At 32.9% G+C, this 17403-nt stretch overlaps 2 protein-coding genes across 3 annotated transcripts; both read left to right on the plus strand.

Annotated features, from left to right (window-relative positions):
* Positions 1–1513: 1513 nt before the first annotated feature.
* On the plus strand, positions 1514–4112 carry LOC118031658 ((3S,6E)-nerolidol synthase 1). Its single transcript, XM_035036146.2, has 7 exons — positions 1514–1741; positions 1899–2163; positions 2265–2631; positions 2724–2942; positions 3039–3177; positions 3281–3529; positions 3629–4112. The coding sequence occupies exons 1-7, from the start codon at positions 1547–1549 to the stop codon at positions 3950–3952; spliced, it is 1758 nt and encodes a 585-aa protein (XP_034892037.1). The 5' UTR covers positions 1514–1546; the 3' UTR covers positions 3953–4112.
* A 10846-nt stretch (positions 4113–14958) lies between these two features.
* LOC118031455 (uncharacterized) lies at positions 14959–16743 on the plus strand. Of its 2 annotated transcripts, none has more exons than XR_012171186.1 (2): positions 14959–16227; positions 16348–16541. XR_012171186.1 is itself a non-coding variant. In XM_073412475.1 (2 exons), the coding sequence occupies exon 1, from the start codon at positions 14965–14967 to the stop codon at positions 15997–15999; it is 1035 nt and encodes a 344-aa protein (XP_073268576.1). In that variant the 5' UTR covers positions 14959–14964; the 3' UTR covers positions 16000–16014; positions 16607–16743. The 2 variants fall into 2 exon arrangements, 1 of the variants encoding a protein (XP_073268576.1); XM_073412475.1 differs by lacking the exon at positions 16348–16541 and adding an exon at positions 16607–16743 and having other exon boundaries at positions 14959–16014.
* The last annotated feature ends 660 nt before the right edge of the window (positions 16744–17403 follow it).

A 17403-nucleotide genomic window follows, 5' to 3' on the forward strand; every position in this document is an offset into this window, starting at 1 on the left:
TAATGTTATATATAGCTGCGAATGAACCTCATTCATAACCATGTTACCACACAAAACACTTAATAGCGGTTTAAAAACATATGTTTATTGCGACGGAAAAAAAACAAAAGGAAAGAAAAGATGACGTGGCTTCCTTTAGGGCGCACGACACCACAAGCTGGCAAGCAGAAAATAGACCGGTGGGAATCATGATCGAGTTCTCTGGCTATACACATGCAGTTCACAATATTGTGGTCTCCACAGGACAAAGACTTTTCGTGAATCTCATGTAAGATTTCAATTGTGTTTATTGTGGCGGTGGTGTTTTGATGTTTTTATAAATATATTTTTTAATTAAAAATATATTTCAATAAAATTTTTATATTTTATTTTTATTTTAACTAAAAAATAATTAAAAAAACAAATTCAACTGCAAAAACAAAAACACAAGCAGTGATCCCTCTCCTCACTTGCAAGCATCTCACAAAATAAGGACCAGCATATTCTAGTCCTAGAAGTTTTTAATTATGCAAATTACTCCATGAGTTTATCTTATATTTTTTATTTCAGAGAATGCAAAAAAAATAAAATAAAAAAATGATACTAACGAATTTGAAAATTGACCTGTCAACCGAAAGGGAAATTATTTTAATGGATTGCAAGGAAATTAAAGAGTTGGTATGTATCAACCAATCGTACGTCCATCCCAGTGAGACCCTACAAGGTTTTACAATAACGACAAAAATAGTTCTATAGTTGAATTGCTGTTCTGGATATTTCTTTTGATAATTTTTGTTGTTGGGTGAAGGAAATGAATAATTGTGTTATGCGAACATAATTTAATTATTATATTATTAGATTCATTATAAAATTTATTTGTTTGTGTGTTTTAAAACCTTTTTTTTAAATTAATTTTTATTTTATTTTTTCTTTACTTTAAATTTTTTTAGTGTTTTCAGATTATTTTAATGTATTGATATAAAAAATAAAAAAAATATTATTTTGATACATTTACGAGCGAAAAATACTTTAAAAAATAACTGTTACTACATTCTCAAATACCTCTTCCAAATTGTTAGGTTTTCTCCATCAAGCAAAAGTCTTTCCTTTTATTTTCTCTCTCTTTTCTTGCAATATATATTTTTATTTTACTACAAATATTAACTGTTTATAATAAAAATAAGATCCATTTTATTTTGTGTAGTTATAATTTTATTTTGTAATATAATGTTTCATCTTATGATATTTATATATATATATATTTATTTATTTATCAATTCGTTTGATTTAGCTTTTAAAAATTATAATATACATAGTTAAAAATGTAAAGGGTTACACGGAAATATCATCTCATCTAATTTAATAACCTTAAGAAATAAAAAGGAAAAAAAAAACCCTTAAAAAGAATTAATCATTGAATGTCTTTTATGTGCAAAACGTGTTGAGTTTACTGTTTCTGAGACGGCCGCTTACTATTGGACCAATATCTTATAAGTTGTGGCGCAGCTTGAAATCTCGTAGTGTACTCGAACACACTCACTCTCTCTCTCTCTCTCTCTCTCTCTCAATGGCGTTGTCTTGCGGTGTTTCCTTGACAGCTGCTTCTGGCTGGCCATTTCCTCAAAACCGAAATACAGAAAGGGTGAAGCCCATCCTCAAAGAATTTAAGCCTACCCTTCCGAGCACTAAAAAATGGAGCGTTTCACAGAAACAGACATTGGCTTTTGGTCCCACAAAACAGTACCCCATAACTATTAATAATGTAATTATATATATGTGGATTTTGCACTTATAACTGTGTTTATCAAGGAATTTTTAACGAAATGTTAGTCATTTTTTTCAATTTTTTTTAAATAATAATTGGCCTTTATTACCTTATGAAAATTTATGTCAATGGAACTGTTTTTTTACTCTTGCAGGATGCTTCTGACAGTGCTGGGTTTGCAGAAAAGGTGCAGACATTCAAGCATATTTGGAGGAAAGAAGGAGAGGAGCCAATTCAAGGTCTGGCCATGATTGATGCTATCCAACGCCTTTGCATTGACTATCATTTCCAAGAGGAGATTGATTCAATTCTAACAAGGCAATCTATGTTATTAAGCACCATTCATAGTGATAACAATCTCTATGAGGTTGCGCTTCGCTTTCGATTGTTGAGACAACAAGGTTACCACGTATCCGCAGGTTGTTAATTTTTAATGTTTATCCCATCTTCTTTTCATGCTATCTATGTGAAGTTATGATCCTTACGATTGCTTGTTTATCTCGAAATTGACATGTGGTAGGAGTATTTGACAACTTCAAGGACAATGAGGGAAGATTCAAGCAAAAACTAAGTGGCGACATCATGGGCCTAGTGAGTTTATATGAAGCTTCACAGCTAAGTATAAGAGGTGAAGATGTGCTGGATGAAGCTGGAGATTATAGTTATCAGCTTCTACGTTCAAGTTTGACACATCTAGACAATAATCAAGCTAGATTAGTTAGGAATTCTTTGGACCATCCACATCACAAAAGCCTGGCGAGTTTCACGGCCAAATACTATTTTAACGACGAGCCAAAGGGATGGATTAGTGAGCTTCAAGAACTTGCAAAGACCGAGTGTGAGAGGGTCCAATCCCAACATCAACACGAAATTGTTGAGATCTTGAAGTGAGTTTGATTGTGACTAACTGATTTTATATGCATGCTATCATGCACCGAATCCTTCTCACGTATTTTCTTACTTTAATGTGCTCATTTAGATGGTGGAAAGACCTCGGATTGTCTACCGAATTGAGATTTGCAAGAGATCAACCGCTTAAATGGTATATGTGGTCAATGGCATGCCTCACGGATCCAAGTCTTTCAGAACAAAGGATTGAGCTCACTAAACCCGTCTCTATGATATACATAATAGACGATATTTTCGATGTTCATGGCACTCTCGATGAGCTCGTTTGCTTCACAGAAGTTATCAACAGGTCATCATCAGTTGTAGGATTTATTATTCACATGCATCAAGTTTGAACGGACGTAGTTGATTTCTTAATTCTCACTCTCTCCCATCATCGTTTTAGATGGGACATTGCTGCCGCTGAACAATTACCGGACTACATGAAGATATGTTTCAAGGCTCTGAACAATATTACAGACGAAATCAGCTACAAGATCTACAACAAACACGGGTGGAACCCAGATGACTCTCTCCGAAAAGCAGTATGATATCCCACAACAATTTTCGCGCAAAAAGCTAAAATTAAGCTATGATAAGAATTTAATTTTCCAACACATAATGATTGTTCGGTTGATTTTTCTGCAGTGGGCTAGTTTGTGCAGGGCGTTTCTTGTGGAAGCAAGATGGTTTGCCTCTGGGAAGTTGCCGAGTGGTGAGGAGTACTTGAAGAATGGGATTGTCAGTTCTGGTGTCCATGTAGTTCTGGTTCACATCTTCTTTCTACTGGGCCAAGGTTTAAGCAAGGAAAATGAAGAACTTATTAGCAATTTTCCACCCATCATATCATCCACAGCCACAATTCTGCGCCTGTGGGATGACTTGGGAAGCGCCAAGGTAACATCAAAGTCTATCATCTTCCTATTTTAATGTCTCTCTTTTATGGACGAAAGTCTCTTTGAATCATACAGCGTATATATGTAAACAAAATCGCAGGACGAGAATCAAGATGGCCATGATGGATCATACGTCGAATGCTATCTGAGAGAAAACGAAGGATCATCGTTCGAAGACGCACGAAAGCAGGTTGTGCACATGATTTCTGATGCGTGGAAACAACTCAACCAGGAATGCCTCTCTCCAAATCCATTTTCATCAACTTTCTCCAAGGCTTCTCTAAATATTGCAAGAATGGTCCCCTTGATGTACGATTACGATGTCAACCATCGCCTTCCGAGTCTTGAGGAGCATATGAAATCTCTCTTCTATGAAAATGTGTCGGTGAAAAAAGAAGAAAAAGCCCACGACTCCATATTATAATTCCAGAGGGATCATGGACATGGTTAGGCAACCTGTGAGCTAGCTGCTTTCTTTAATATGTACAGCACAAGAAATATAAACAAAAAGTAACTTGCTTTTGCTGCCCTTTTCATATTCTGTTTACTACGAGAGTATTAATAATGAAATTAAATTCCCCCTCTCTTCGTCATCTTTTTTTGAGATTTTAGTGTCCAAGGTTTCCTTACAATTTCTTCGAGTTATTTGTATATTGCACACCTTCAGTCAGAGTTCAACCAGGAAGGCTAAAGTCATGGAAATAACTATTATTAACTTAGGTTAACGAAAACAAATTTAAAATTATATCATCTTAAAAAAATATGAAAAAAAATAATTTAAATTCTTACATGGTCAATTGAATTAAAAATTATCTCCCATTATTCTTACCAGGTTAAACTGAAATGACACTATATTAACTTTTACTTACATTAAACTTGAGTTAGGATATGAATATGCCGAATCTCAAATATTTATAGCCCATAATTACCTCACCACCCCCTTATACTCTTTCTTTTTCATTATATTTTTTTTTTCTCACAAGATTAGCATCGCATGACCATTTTTTTTATCGCCATCATTATTTTACAACCACCACCCCTTCCTCCTCTTCTATCACCTTATCTTTTATTATTATCATGATCAGTTTACAATCATTTTCTCTATCATCTCTTTCTTCTTTACCATAATCTTGAACATAATATATAAAAATATTTTTTATATAAAATAGTTTTCATTTATAAAATATTTTATGTAAAATGCACTGTTCTTTAATTTCTATTAAAGGGACCATGGATATGGTTATGCTGCAACCTATGAGCTGCCTGGTTTTATTAAATATAGTACGAAAAATGGAAACAAAAGACATTACAGCAGAATAAAACGAGATTTTCTCAACTCTATTATGTATGTATGTCTGTCTAGCCATTTTGAGGTCTTCTGTATCATTTCCATACTGTGATATTCTAATACCAGGGCTCGAAAAGTGTTATGTATGCACAGTGCAAGATCTCTCATCCGGATACAAGAAATTCCAAAAGGAAATTAGATTCCCCTAGCGAGGAGAGACTATATGTGGCCCCTTTGAGGAGCATGATATTTTTCTTTTCAACTAATAAACAAGCTTGCATAGTAGGTTTGCCTTTCGTGATTGGAGTCCTGTCTGGGTTATACTGTTTATATTTGAAGCAATATTGAGCTAGACCTTTTCCTTCTGCCAACAATTGCAAACAGGAACCATTTTTCATCTTCCTGATGAATCAAATGTAAACGTTTTCGCAAGCAGGCTGAGGTTTATGGGTTCCACTGTAAATTGAATGATTCATGTTTGATGCTTGTATTGTTTCTCTTTCTTGCGGGGGATAAAAATGTATTTTTATCAATTTATTCACTGATATCAAGATTAGGAATAAAAAATATATATATATACTGATTTTTTTTTTGTAGCTACGAATTTTTACCAACGCCAGAGTTGGAATTATTTATGGTGGAATTTTTACCAACACCATAGTTAAAATATTCGAGATCGAATATAATTTTTAAGAGTTAAATCAGGGACTTAATTAAAGAAATCTAAAACCAAAGACCAAGATGAAAAATGCATGTAAATAGAGGGGCTGTAATTGACCAAATCAGGGGCCGAATTAAAAAAATTGAAAGTTTATTGATCAATTGAGAGTCCAATTGCATAAATTCAAGGCCAAGGATCAATATGAAAAAGATGGTCAACTTCAAGGTCGACAATTAAATTTGACAGGGATGCAATTGAATTGATTTTTTAAAATAAAAAATTATAAGGACTTGATTGAACACATAAAAGATTAAGGACTGATTTGGACTATGACATGTTTTTGATGCTATATCCTTTTAAATGAAACAACATGTTTTGGGTAAAATGACGTCGTTTCATCCATTGTTAAAAAAAAATGCCCAAAACAATACTGTTATGAATGGCACTCCCCTGCACGCGCAGAAGCCACCCTGCCTTGCCCTGCCATGACGATGACAGGGTAGGGTAGCACCTCTCTCTTCCTGCCTATAAATAGAGGGAAGAGAGCAGAACATAAGGAGAGGAGGGGTTGAGAGTTGAAAAACTGGGGATTTTTGGAGGGGAGAGAAGAGATAACTCAAAACAGGGGAGAGAAAAGGAAAAAAAAAAGCCAAACAGGAGAAAGGAGGAGGAAAGTGAAAAGGAAAAAAAATAAAGAGAAGAGTGTGAAACAGACGAGAAAAAACAGAAGAGAGATAGTAGGGAGAAAGGAGAGGGAACAAAGACGAACAGTGGGAAGCAGAAGGAAAGTAGAGGAGAATAGAGGGACATTTTGAGAAGAAAAAAACTGAGGGGGCAATTTTTTTTGTTTACGTTCGGAAGAAGGAAACATGGGGAGCATTTGTTAAGAAAGAGAGGAACAAGGAAGAGAGGGAAGTATAACAGGAAAAAGGAAAGAAAACAGAGGAGAAGGGAAGAACAATGACCTCTGATTCTCGGGTCTTAGTCTCCATCGTTTGAAACAGCAGCAACACCGCCTGGAACCAACGCCTAATCGCCAGCACAAGCCCCCCCGCCATCACAAGCCATCGTTAGCCCAGCAACCACACTCCCTCACTCCAGGTAATCTTCTCCCCTTTTATGTACTCTCTTCTGTGTTCTCTATTAGCATGCATGAGCAATTCACGTTCTGCAGCAAAAATAAAAAATAATTAGCTAGTTATTGTGCTCAGTACAGTAACCAGTTATTTGTTTCAGTCCAGTGGTTGGGCTGAGTCTAGCCTTGTAAAATATTGGTTTTTTTTCTTAGAAAGCTAAAGTCATGGAAATAACTATTATTAACTTAGGTTAACGAAAACAAATTTAAAATTATATCATCTTAAAAAAATATGAAAAAAATAATTTAAATTCTTACATGTCAATTGAATTATAAATTATTTTTCATTATGCTTACCAGGTTAAACTGAAATAACGCTATATTAACTTTTACTTACATTAAGCTTGAGTTAAGATATGAATATACCGAATTTCAAATGTTTATATCTCATAATTACCTCATTATCTCTTTTTATTCTTTCTTTTTCATTAAATGTTTTTTCACAAGATTAGATCACATGACCATCTCTTTAATCACCATCATTATCTTACAACAACCATCACTTCCTCCTCTTCTATCACCTTATCTTTATTATTATCATGACCAGTTTATAATAATTTTCTTCATCATTTTTCTCTTCTTTACCGTAATCCTGATTAGAATATATAAAATATTTAACAAAAAAATATTTTTTTTATATAAAATAGTTTTCATTTATAAAATATTTTATGTAAAATGAACGGGTCTTTAATTTCTAGCTGCCTGGTTTTATTAAATATAGTACGAAAAATGGAGACAAAAGACATTACAGCAGAATAAATTCCTTTCATTATTCTTTTCACGAGAGTATTAATAATCAATTTAATTTCCACCTCTCTTCTTCATATTTTGTTGATATATTAGTTTCCAAGGTTTTTTCTCTGATAAAAAAATGATTTGACGTTAACATTACCAAGTACTTTCTCTGACGTGTAATCTCTTCCACGTCTAGTTTCCAAGGGCGTGATATTTGTGCATGTGGTGGAAAATGTTTTAATCGTGAACACAAAAAGACAAGAGAGGCTCTCCGTCTTATTATAAGGTACCGAAACATATGAGATTGTCTTGAAAATTATTTTTTTAAAATATTTTTTATTTTAAAATATATTAAAATAATATTTTTATTTTTTAAAAAATATTTTTAGTATTAAAACATCAAAATAATCAAAAAATATTAATTTAAAATAAATAATTTTAAAAAATATATTTTTAAAATACATAAACAAATACATCCGGTAAAAAAAAACTCTAATATTAGCAACTTGGGCACTGTTTTTTTTCTTCGTCCAGTGCTCGCTGTACTCGAGTCCATCGCTCGTCCTTGCCAACATCGAGCAAGTACGCCTTTTTTTGTAATTTTTTTTACTACCTTTACTATTATCAAAGTTTGAATAACATCAAACAAGGATGCATGGCACCCATGGGGTCCTGGCGGAGTGGTTAGATGCACTCTCGTCACTTACGAGGTCTGGGGTTCAACCCCTCTCTTCGTCTGCAGCCGGCCGCTTGGGGAGCACTTGCCACCCGGTGTGAAAGGGGATTAGTCTGGGCCAGCGCTCAGGATACCCTTGGTTATACCAAAAAAAAACAAGGATGCATGGCAACAACTTGGAAAAAAACACCATTCAAACTCACTAAAGGCATTCCACATTCAGAGTGATGCCGTTTAACTTGACTAATGCTCCTGTAACTTTACAGGCTTCGATGAATCAAATACCGGAACCTTTTATGAGGAGGTTTGTGCTTATCGCACGTATACATCGTTGCAATAAAAATATCATCTTTAAAATTTTGTATTATCTAAAAATATAGTAAATGTTAGGTTGTCTCTTATCATTGTAAAAATAGAATGGAAGTCGCCACCTAGTATTTTGGTCATCATAAACCCTAATTGGTTACAAAGATCAGGTACGGGAGTTGGTTGCGTAAAGGGAATGTTTTAGCACACCAAATACGCCTTACTTAAGATAGGCTGCATTGTTTAATTGTCTGATAAAATTTAAGGTCTTATTGTGTTTTCCAGTTGTTAGTCCATCTAAGGTTAAGAAAAGTCCTCATCGGTAAGGAGATCATTACCTTATCGGACCTTACCGGATAGAACTTAAGTGTTCTGACATTAACAAAATAATTTAATATTCGAAATACGTCTTACGTATAAGGTTGTAAACCCATATATTAAAAGAAAAAAAAAACAATATAAATTTTTAGAATTTTAATTTGAAATATTGGCCTAGTTCTCGTGGCTTTAATAAACTAGTTATTAAAACCAAAATGCATGCTAATATATATTTTTTGAAATTTTCTTTGTTATATGAAAATACAATATGATGAATTTTTTATTTTTGTTTTTGAGAGAACTTGGCCCTATGCATGAAAATAAATTTTTTTTTTTTTTTGTATTTGGAGAGACTTCGATAAATTGTAATTGGATCCCTTGATTTTAACGCCTTTTTCGGTTTGGTACTTGGTTTCGGATCGTTTCAATCAAGTCCCTAATTGGCCATTAAACTTCAATAAGTATGCAATTAAGCCCCTAATTTGATCAAATCAACTCTTTAAAATTATAATTGGACCCCATAACTATAATTTCATCTAATAAAAGCAAAAATTGACTTAAAAAAATAAAATTTCTTGCAATCAAACCCTCTATAAATTCAATTAAACCTTGGATAAAATTTAATTGAGTCCATAAACATCTTATTTGGACATTTCTTTCTCAACTTGAATTTTCTTTGTCAATAGGGCTCTCATAATATATATATATATATATATATATATATATATATATAATGTCAAATTTCAATTCTTGTATTTCTGAACCTCCTCAATCAATTCCTAGCCATTTAATGAGCATTCCAACATCCTTTTCTCACTTTTATTATTTTTGGATTTCATTCGAATATTTTTTGATATATTTTTTTTATTTCTCATTTTCATTTTTTATTTTATTTTTTCTTTACTTTAATTGTTTTTAATTTTTTTAGATTATTTTGATATACTGATATTAAAAATAATTTTTTTAAAAATAAAAAAAATATATTATTTTGATACATTTACAAGTGAAAAATACTTTAAAAAAACAACTACTACCACATTTTCAAATACCTCTTACAAGTTGTTGGGTTTTCTCCTTCAAGCAAAAGTCTTTCCTTTTGTTTTCTCTTTCTTTTCTTGCAATATATATTTTGATTTAACTAGAATATTAACTATTTATAATAAAAATAAGATCCATTTCATTTCAATTCCTTCTAAAAAACTCTTGGCAAAATTGAATAACTGGAAAAAAACGGAGCATCTAACAAAGGAAAGAGTGGAAATCTTTATCATTGCCGAACCGAATTGACTCGATTCTAATTTAGGGTTTGGAGTTTTATGGAGTTTTGACAAGCAGTCTCATCACCATTATTAAAATCTAAATCAACCTCAGCTGCTGAGGGAAGAAAGAGTACATGAAACATGTTGTGCATCATGTTAAAAGTTGTTTATGGAATAGCTAGACAATTTGGTATTTAGTTTCATGTAATCTGGTTACATTTGATTGTTATCTAATTGAAAACAAAATATCTAATAATGAATATGGTACGTTGCATGCTTTTTGGGAAGCATATTCCAAAAACATTTTGGTCTGAAGCAGTTAACTAGACTGTGCTTATTAATTCTCAATAGAAGTCCCACGTTTGCTGTGAGAAGTAAGACTCCAGAAGAGGCATGGAGCGATATCAAACAATCAGTAAGTCATTTCAAAGTTTTTGGATATATATCTCACGTTCATGTACCTGATAACAGAAGAGTAAAACTTGACAACTAGAGTCACAAATGTATATTCTTTGGGGTAAGTGACGAGTCAAAAGCTTACAGATTATTTGATCCTATTTCTCATAAAATAATTGTAAGCAGAGATGTTGTTTTTGAAGAAGATCAAAGTTGGGATTGGGAGGTTTGTTATAAAGAAGCAATTGCAACTGACCTTGAGTGGGAAACATATGAAGTAGAGGGCATAGGTGTTGGTGACAATGAGGAGGAATCTGAAGCTAACAGCACTGAAGAAAGTGAGGGCAGTGAAAGAGGGAGGCTTTCTTTGGTTTTTTTTAGAGGCAGAAAAGCGAGGGCTTTTCCATCCGCCTGTACTTCATTTTCTGCGTTCAAGCAAACAAAATCTGCTAGTATATGTCAACTTCTTCTTCTTGGTTATATTCAAACTAGGCTTTATTTGTTTGACTTTACGTTGATAACCTTATATTTACCAAAATGATGCAGCTATGTTCAAAGATTTCAAATAATCCATGATGAGTGAATTTGAGATGACTGGTCTCGAAAAGATCAAGTATTTCCTTATTATTGAGGTGTTGCAAAAACCAGATGGTATTTTCATTGGACAAAGAAAATACGCACAGGAGGTGCTTGACAGGTTCAAAATGGATCAATGCAATTTAGTGAAACATCCAGTAGTTCCTGGGCATAAACTCAGCAAGGATGAAGATGGAGTAAGGGTTGACAGTACACTCTACAAACAAATATTTGGTAGTCTTATGTATCTGACAACTACATGTCCTGATATAACATTTATTGTGAGTCTGATCAGTAGATACATGGAGCATCCCAGTGAAATGCATCTACATGCAGCGAAGAGAGTTTTGCGGTATATTAAGGGAACTATTAGCTTCGGGGTGTTTTACAAGAAAGAAGGAAATTAAGAGCTTTTAGGATACACTAATAGTGATTACGCAGGTGATCAAAATGACAGAAAGAGCACTTCGGGGTATGTGTTTCTGATGAGTTAAGGTGTTGTGTCTTGGTTTTCTAAAAAACATCCAGTGGTCACCCTTTCCACCACTGAGGCTGAGTTTATTTCTGCAGCATCTAGTGCTTGTCAAGTTGTCTGGTTAAGGAGAATTCTAAAGGAACTGTGCTATGATCAATGCAAATCTACAGTAGTATATTGTGACAGCGTATCAACCATCAAGCTTTCAAAAAACCCAGTTCTGCATGGTCGTAGCAAGCACATTGATATTCGTTTCTACTTTCTTCATGATCTTACAAAGGAGGGAATTGTGGAGTTGGTTTAGTGCTCAACTCATGAGCAAATTGCAGATATTCTTACAAAGCCTTTGAAGCTTAGACGTTTTCTTAAAGCTACGAGGTATGCTGGGTGTTTGTTCTTATGCAGCAGTAAACTAAATGATAATGATATTCAGTTTAAGGGAGGATGTTAAAGTTGTTCGGATTTCTTTGAATTCAGTGTCCTTGTCTTTAGCTTCACTTGCATAACTGTTCCTATTATAAAGGAAGTATTGTTGCACGTTCAAAATAATATCTAGTTAGCTCCTACAATTGCAGGTGCTGTAAAGTTGTGGTTTTATTTCATTCAGTTATTTTGTAAAGGCTTTAAAAGGCCATTGATATCTTTTAATTATATTGGAGTATTCTCTGCAAAACAAGTGTGCATCAAACTCTCATGTACTCTGTTTTTATTTTAGATTTTCTGATTGTAACAATTACTGTGTTGCGCACAGTAACCAGGTAATTATAATTAACTAGTTACTTTGCTCGGTATAGTAACCAGCTATTTGTTTCAGTCCAGCTCACATGGCTGCGCTGAGTCCAACCTTGTAGAATGTTGTTTTTTTTTTTTTTTTTTTTTTTCCCTCTTGAGCTGATTTTGGCCTGATTTCTTTTGGGCGGTTCTGGTTCAATTTTTTCTTTTGGGCCGGGTCTGGCCCATCAGAATAAAAAAATCAGAAAAATCATTTTTAATATTTGGGATTTCCCCTTGTATTTTTATCAATTTTGCTTAATTACTGGATTGTATTTTTATATAGTAAAAATACAAATCCGGTATTAAAATACCTAGTTTTTGTTAAAACATAAAAAAAAAAACTTGTTTTTTATTTTCATGCATACGGCAAAGTCTCTCAAAGCAAAAAAAAAATCATATTGTATTTTCATACAACAAAAAAAACTTCAAAAAATACGTTTTAGCTTGCATTTTCGATTTAATAACCAGTTTATTAAAGTCTATAGAACTTGGCCAATATTTAAAAAAAATCCCAAAAAAATTAATTTGTTTTTTTAATATCAAGGATTACGAATTTATACGTAAAACATATTCCTGATATTAAAAAGGTAGTTCTTTTGTTGACTTTAGGATTGTTAGGTTTTACTTGATAAGATCAGGATATCTTTACCAAGAAGAACTTTTCTTAAACCATAGACAGGCCAACCATTAGAAATAGTATACAATCGTAGCATATATCAGACAATAAAACAATGCGGCTTACCTTAGGTATTGCGTATTTGGGGTGCTAATATCTTTCTTTTACGCAACCAGTCCTTGTACCCGATCTCTAAGACCAGTTTGGGTTCCTAGTGACCAAAATATTAGGTGGTAACTCCCATTGTATTTTTGCACTGATAAGAGAGAAAAATTCCTTGTCTTCCCACATTTGTTAGATACTACACCATTACAATGAGGGTGGACGATTGCCGCGACGCTGTATAGGTGCGACAAAAAAAAATATTTTCATATAAAATAAATTATTGAGAAATATAAATCATTCAAGCTGCTATATTTATAATTTCATGATATGCAATGTAATATTTGTTTTATATAGTGTTCATAACTGTTGCAGTAGTTAAAATATTTTTTCATATATTATTTAAAAATCTCCCTATGATGGAAAAGAAAAGTTTGAGAAAGACCAACGATATTGGTAAGGATAGAGGTCAAAAAAATAAACTCTAGAGTAGAAAAAATAACCTACAGATCGGAGAGGCCTTAGAAAAATTAAAGTAGAGATATTAAAACATCCAAAAAGCCATATATCTTAAAGCAGAATGATCAAATAACATCAACTAACTTGTACGTAGTTCTCTGTTCATACACATGCAATTCAAGAAGACTTTTTTTTTTTTTTTTTTTTTCATGGCCTACCACAATATTTTGGTCTCCACAGGACAGACTTTTCGTGAATCTCATGTAAGGTTCCAATTCATGTAAAATAAATTAATTTTTTAAAAAAAAAATTAATATTTTCAGATTATTTTGATATGTTCATATCAGAAATAATTTTTTCAATATATATATATATATATATATATTTTTTTTTTTGATACATTTACAATAAAAAAAAATACTTTAAAAAACAACTGTTACCACATTTTCAAATACCTATAACAAGTTGTTAGGTTTTCTCCATCAAGCAAAAAGTCTTTCCTTTTATTTTGTCTCTCTTTTCTTGCAATAAATATTTTGATTCGAATAGAATATTAACTATTTATAATAAAAATAAGATCCATTTCATTTCAATTCCTTCAAAAAAAAACACTTGGCAAAATTAAATAACTTAAAAAATACAAAGCATTTAGCAAAGGAAAGAGTGGCAATCTTTATCATTGCCGAATCGAAATGACTTGATTATAATTTAGGGTTTGGAGTTTTATGGAGTTTTGACAAGCAATCTCATCATTATTATTAAAATCTAAATCAACCTCAGCTGCTGAGGGAAGAAAGACTACATGAAACGTGTTGTACATCATGTTAGAAGCTGTTTATGGAATAGCTAGACAATTTGGTATTTAGTTTCTTGTAATCTGGTTAGATTTGATTGTTATCTAATTGAAAAAAAAATATATCTAATAACACGTTTCATGGAAATCAATTCGTATGATTTAGCTTTTAAAAATTATAATATACATAGTTAAAAATGTATATATATATCAATTCGTTTGATTTAGCTTTTAAAAATTATAATATACATAGTTAAAAATGAAAAGGGTTACATGGAAATCTCATCTAATTTAATAACCTTAAGAAATAAAAACGAAAACAAAACCTTAAAAAGAATTAATCATTGAATGTCTTTTATGTGCAAAACGTGTTGAGTTTACTGTTTGTGAGACTCGTGAGGGCCGCTTACTATTCGACCAGTATCTTATAAGTTGTGGCGCAGCTTGAAATCTCGTAGTGTACTCGAACACAATCACTCCCTCAAGAAAAATCTCTCTCTCTCTCTCTCTCTCTCAATGGCATTTCCTCAAAACCAAAATACAGATAGAGTGAAGCCCATCCCCAAAGAATTTAAGCCTACCCTTCCGAGCACTCAAAAATGGAGCGTTTCACAGAAACAGACATTGGCTTTTGGTATATGGATTTTAACAAAACAGTACCCCATAACTATCAATAATGTAATTATATATTTATATGGATTTTGCACTTGTAACTGTGTTTATCAAGGAATTTTTAACGAAATGTTTGTCATTTTAAAATAATAATAATAATAATAATAATAATCGGCCTTTAACGGAATTTTTAGCGAAATGTTTGTTTATCATGGAAATGATTTCATTCCTCCTGCTCATCAGTCTGTGAATGTAATGGATTTGCTGACAGGAGATGATTGGAACAGTCAAATACCAGCTGGAAAACTAGAAGATAAAGTCATTTTTGGTTCTGATGCATCCTGTCTGCCGGAGCATCATGTTCATGTTGGCTCCTTGGGAAGTCACACAGTCAGAGGCAAGGATGAAGAAATCAGTTCTGTTTCAGATATTTCCCTTTCTTCTGAGCCCCATGGTCATGTGCATGCACCCAAAAATTTTGGAAGCAAAGAAAATGCTAGAACCAAACTGAGCGAAGAAACAGTTAATTTAGGCAAGAAACCACATGTAGATGAAACAGATTATGTTCAAGGATTGGTTTCTCAGAACAAAATTTCCCTTCAACAAGAAGTCTTGGCTCGTAAGAGGAAGGCAGTTGCTTTAAAGAGAGAAGGAAAACTGGGAGAAGCTCGAGAGGAACTTCGGCAGGCAAAGCTGTTGGAGAAGAGTCTTGAGGTAGAGACACATGAACCTGTAGGTGGTAGCCATGATGGGTCAACATCTGCGTCAAATGCTCCATCTGCTCAACAAAAGGATCCTAGTGCCCCAAATTTGGCTCCAAAACCATTGTCTGGGCGTGATCGATTTAAATTGCAACAGGAGTCACTGAGTCACAAACGTCAGGCCCTGAAGCTGCGAAGAGAAGGCCGGGTGGAAGAAGCAGAAGCTGAGTTTGAATTGGCCAAGGCTCTCGAAGCCCAGTTGGATGAGATGTCTTCTGCCAACGTAGCAGAACCAGTAGATGATGTAGTTGTTGAAGATCTTCTCGATCCTCAACTTCTATCTGCCTTGAAAGCAATCGGAATTGAAGATACCAGTACAATATCACAAGGTTCAGAGAGACCAGGGCCTGTGAAAGTCAGTCCTACCAAGAGTGAAAGCAATAGCCAGGAAAGAATTCAGTTGGAAGAACGGATCAAGGCAGAGAAGGTAAAGGCAGTAAATTTGAAACGCGCAGGGAAGCAAGCTGAAGCTTTGGATGCTCTCCGACGATCCAAATTGTTTGAAAAGAAACTAAATTCCTTGGCATGAATTTCATAAATAAAGGTTTGAGAGAATCTCCCTACTATATTTCAAGTAATATTGTTTGTGTGAGGTCAATGGAACACATTTTGATTAGAGATAAATAAAATTCCTTTCCCCCATTACATCCATACTAAGTTGTATTATAGAAACTACAGTGACATTGTACTACATGAATTTGCTTACTTTATGGTACGAGACTTGGTGAAAGAGAGTTCTCAAATGGTTCGAAAGCAGGTTCTCCTCTCTTTACTGAATTGTCTGCGATTTATTTATTTTGAAAGGAAAACAAAGTTTGAGCCTTCATCTCTAGTTTGCATGATGGCTATTTTCTCATAACCTCAAACAATATTGCAGGTTTGATCATTCTATCACTAGCAACCAATGATTTTCATGTTGACAAACTGTTGCCAGACAATGAATTGTGTGGAAAATGAGAGACTTTTTGAAGTACTGGGGGTTCTTTGAGCACCTGTAGAAATGACAAACGAGTTTATATTATCAACTTCAGTTTCAATCCATGAACTTTATGCTGGTTGCTTTTCTGCGTTTTCCAGTGGCTCAATCTTTTCCAATATTTGTTCCCAGGCTTAATACTTTTCATCTCCATTTACAGACTTCATCTTCATGTCTTTCTATAGAAGAATTCAAGCTTCATGGAGAAGAACAAGAGTTCTAGTTCACGAAAATTGATAACATCTTTGAGCTTATAATCCCAATAAACCACAGTTGTAATCCCAATAAACCGCAGAAGAATAAGAGTTCTAGTTGACTAGATTAATTTGAGTTCATTTTTTTTTAAAATAATTAATCTAAGTTAATCCAGTCTCCATACCAGGATGTAACGTTAGATTTCTCAAAATGTTAAAATTACTTAATTTTATGGTAAAGTTGATGATGGTTTTGCCTCATCGCAGAACTTTCAAGAATCTTTTTATTGTTGTTCATCTACAAATCTTGTTGCTTGCTGTTGTTAAAAAATTAATATATGGTTATTGATTGAATTTCATTAAATAATTTAAACTTTTTAGATTAAAATAATTGTTTATCATGCTTTCAAAAATTTAATAACTAAACAATATGAATATTATTGTTTTAATTCTTTCTAATTTAAATATTTTTAAGTTTGCTGCTACTTCATTTTTAACCTCATTTTTTAAAAATTCTAGAAAAAAAAAAAAAGCAAAAAATAAAAAAAAAAACAAAAAATATGTTATTAATATATTTGCATCATTTTTAGCATTTTTTCAAAGAATTTCAAATATAAAAAAAAGAAGAAAAAAAATACATTTATTATTTTAGTGACATATTTTTCCAATAGGTTTGTTACGGTCTTATAACATAGATCACGAGTTTTACATATTATTTTTTAATACAAGCTTCTTTTTTAGAATTCTTTTGTTTGTGTTTGAT

The sequence above is a fragment of the Populus alba genome, chromosome 11, assembly GCF_005239225.2.
Source record: "Populus alba chromosome 11, ASM523922v2, whole genome shotgun sequence".
NCBI lineage: Eukaryota > Viridiplantae > Streptophyta > Magnoliopsida > Malpighiales > Salicaceae > Populus > Populus alba.

Excerpts from the sequence above, each read along its gene's own strand:
- LOC118031455 (XM_073412475.1), top strand. The coding sequence starts at position 14,965 with ATGGATTTGCTGACAGGAGATGATTGGAACAGTCAAATACCAGCTGGA.
- LOC118031658 (XM_035036146.2), top strand. The coding sequence starts at position 1,547 with ATGGCGTTGTCTTGCGGTGTTTCCTTGACAGCTGCTTCTGGCTGGCCA. Across the intron at positions 1,742-1,898 it reads ACCCCATAACTATTAATAAT|GATGCTTCTGACAGTGCTGG; the intron begins GTAATTATATAT and ends TTACTCTTGCAG. Across the intron at positions 2,943-3,038 it reads TTCACAGAAGTTATCAACAG|ATGGGACATTGCTGCCGCTG; the intron begins GTCATCATCAGT and ends TCATCGTTTTAG.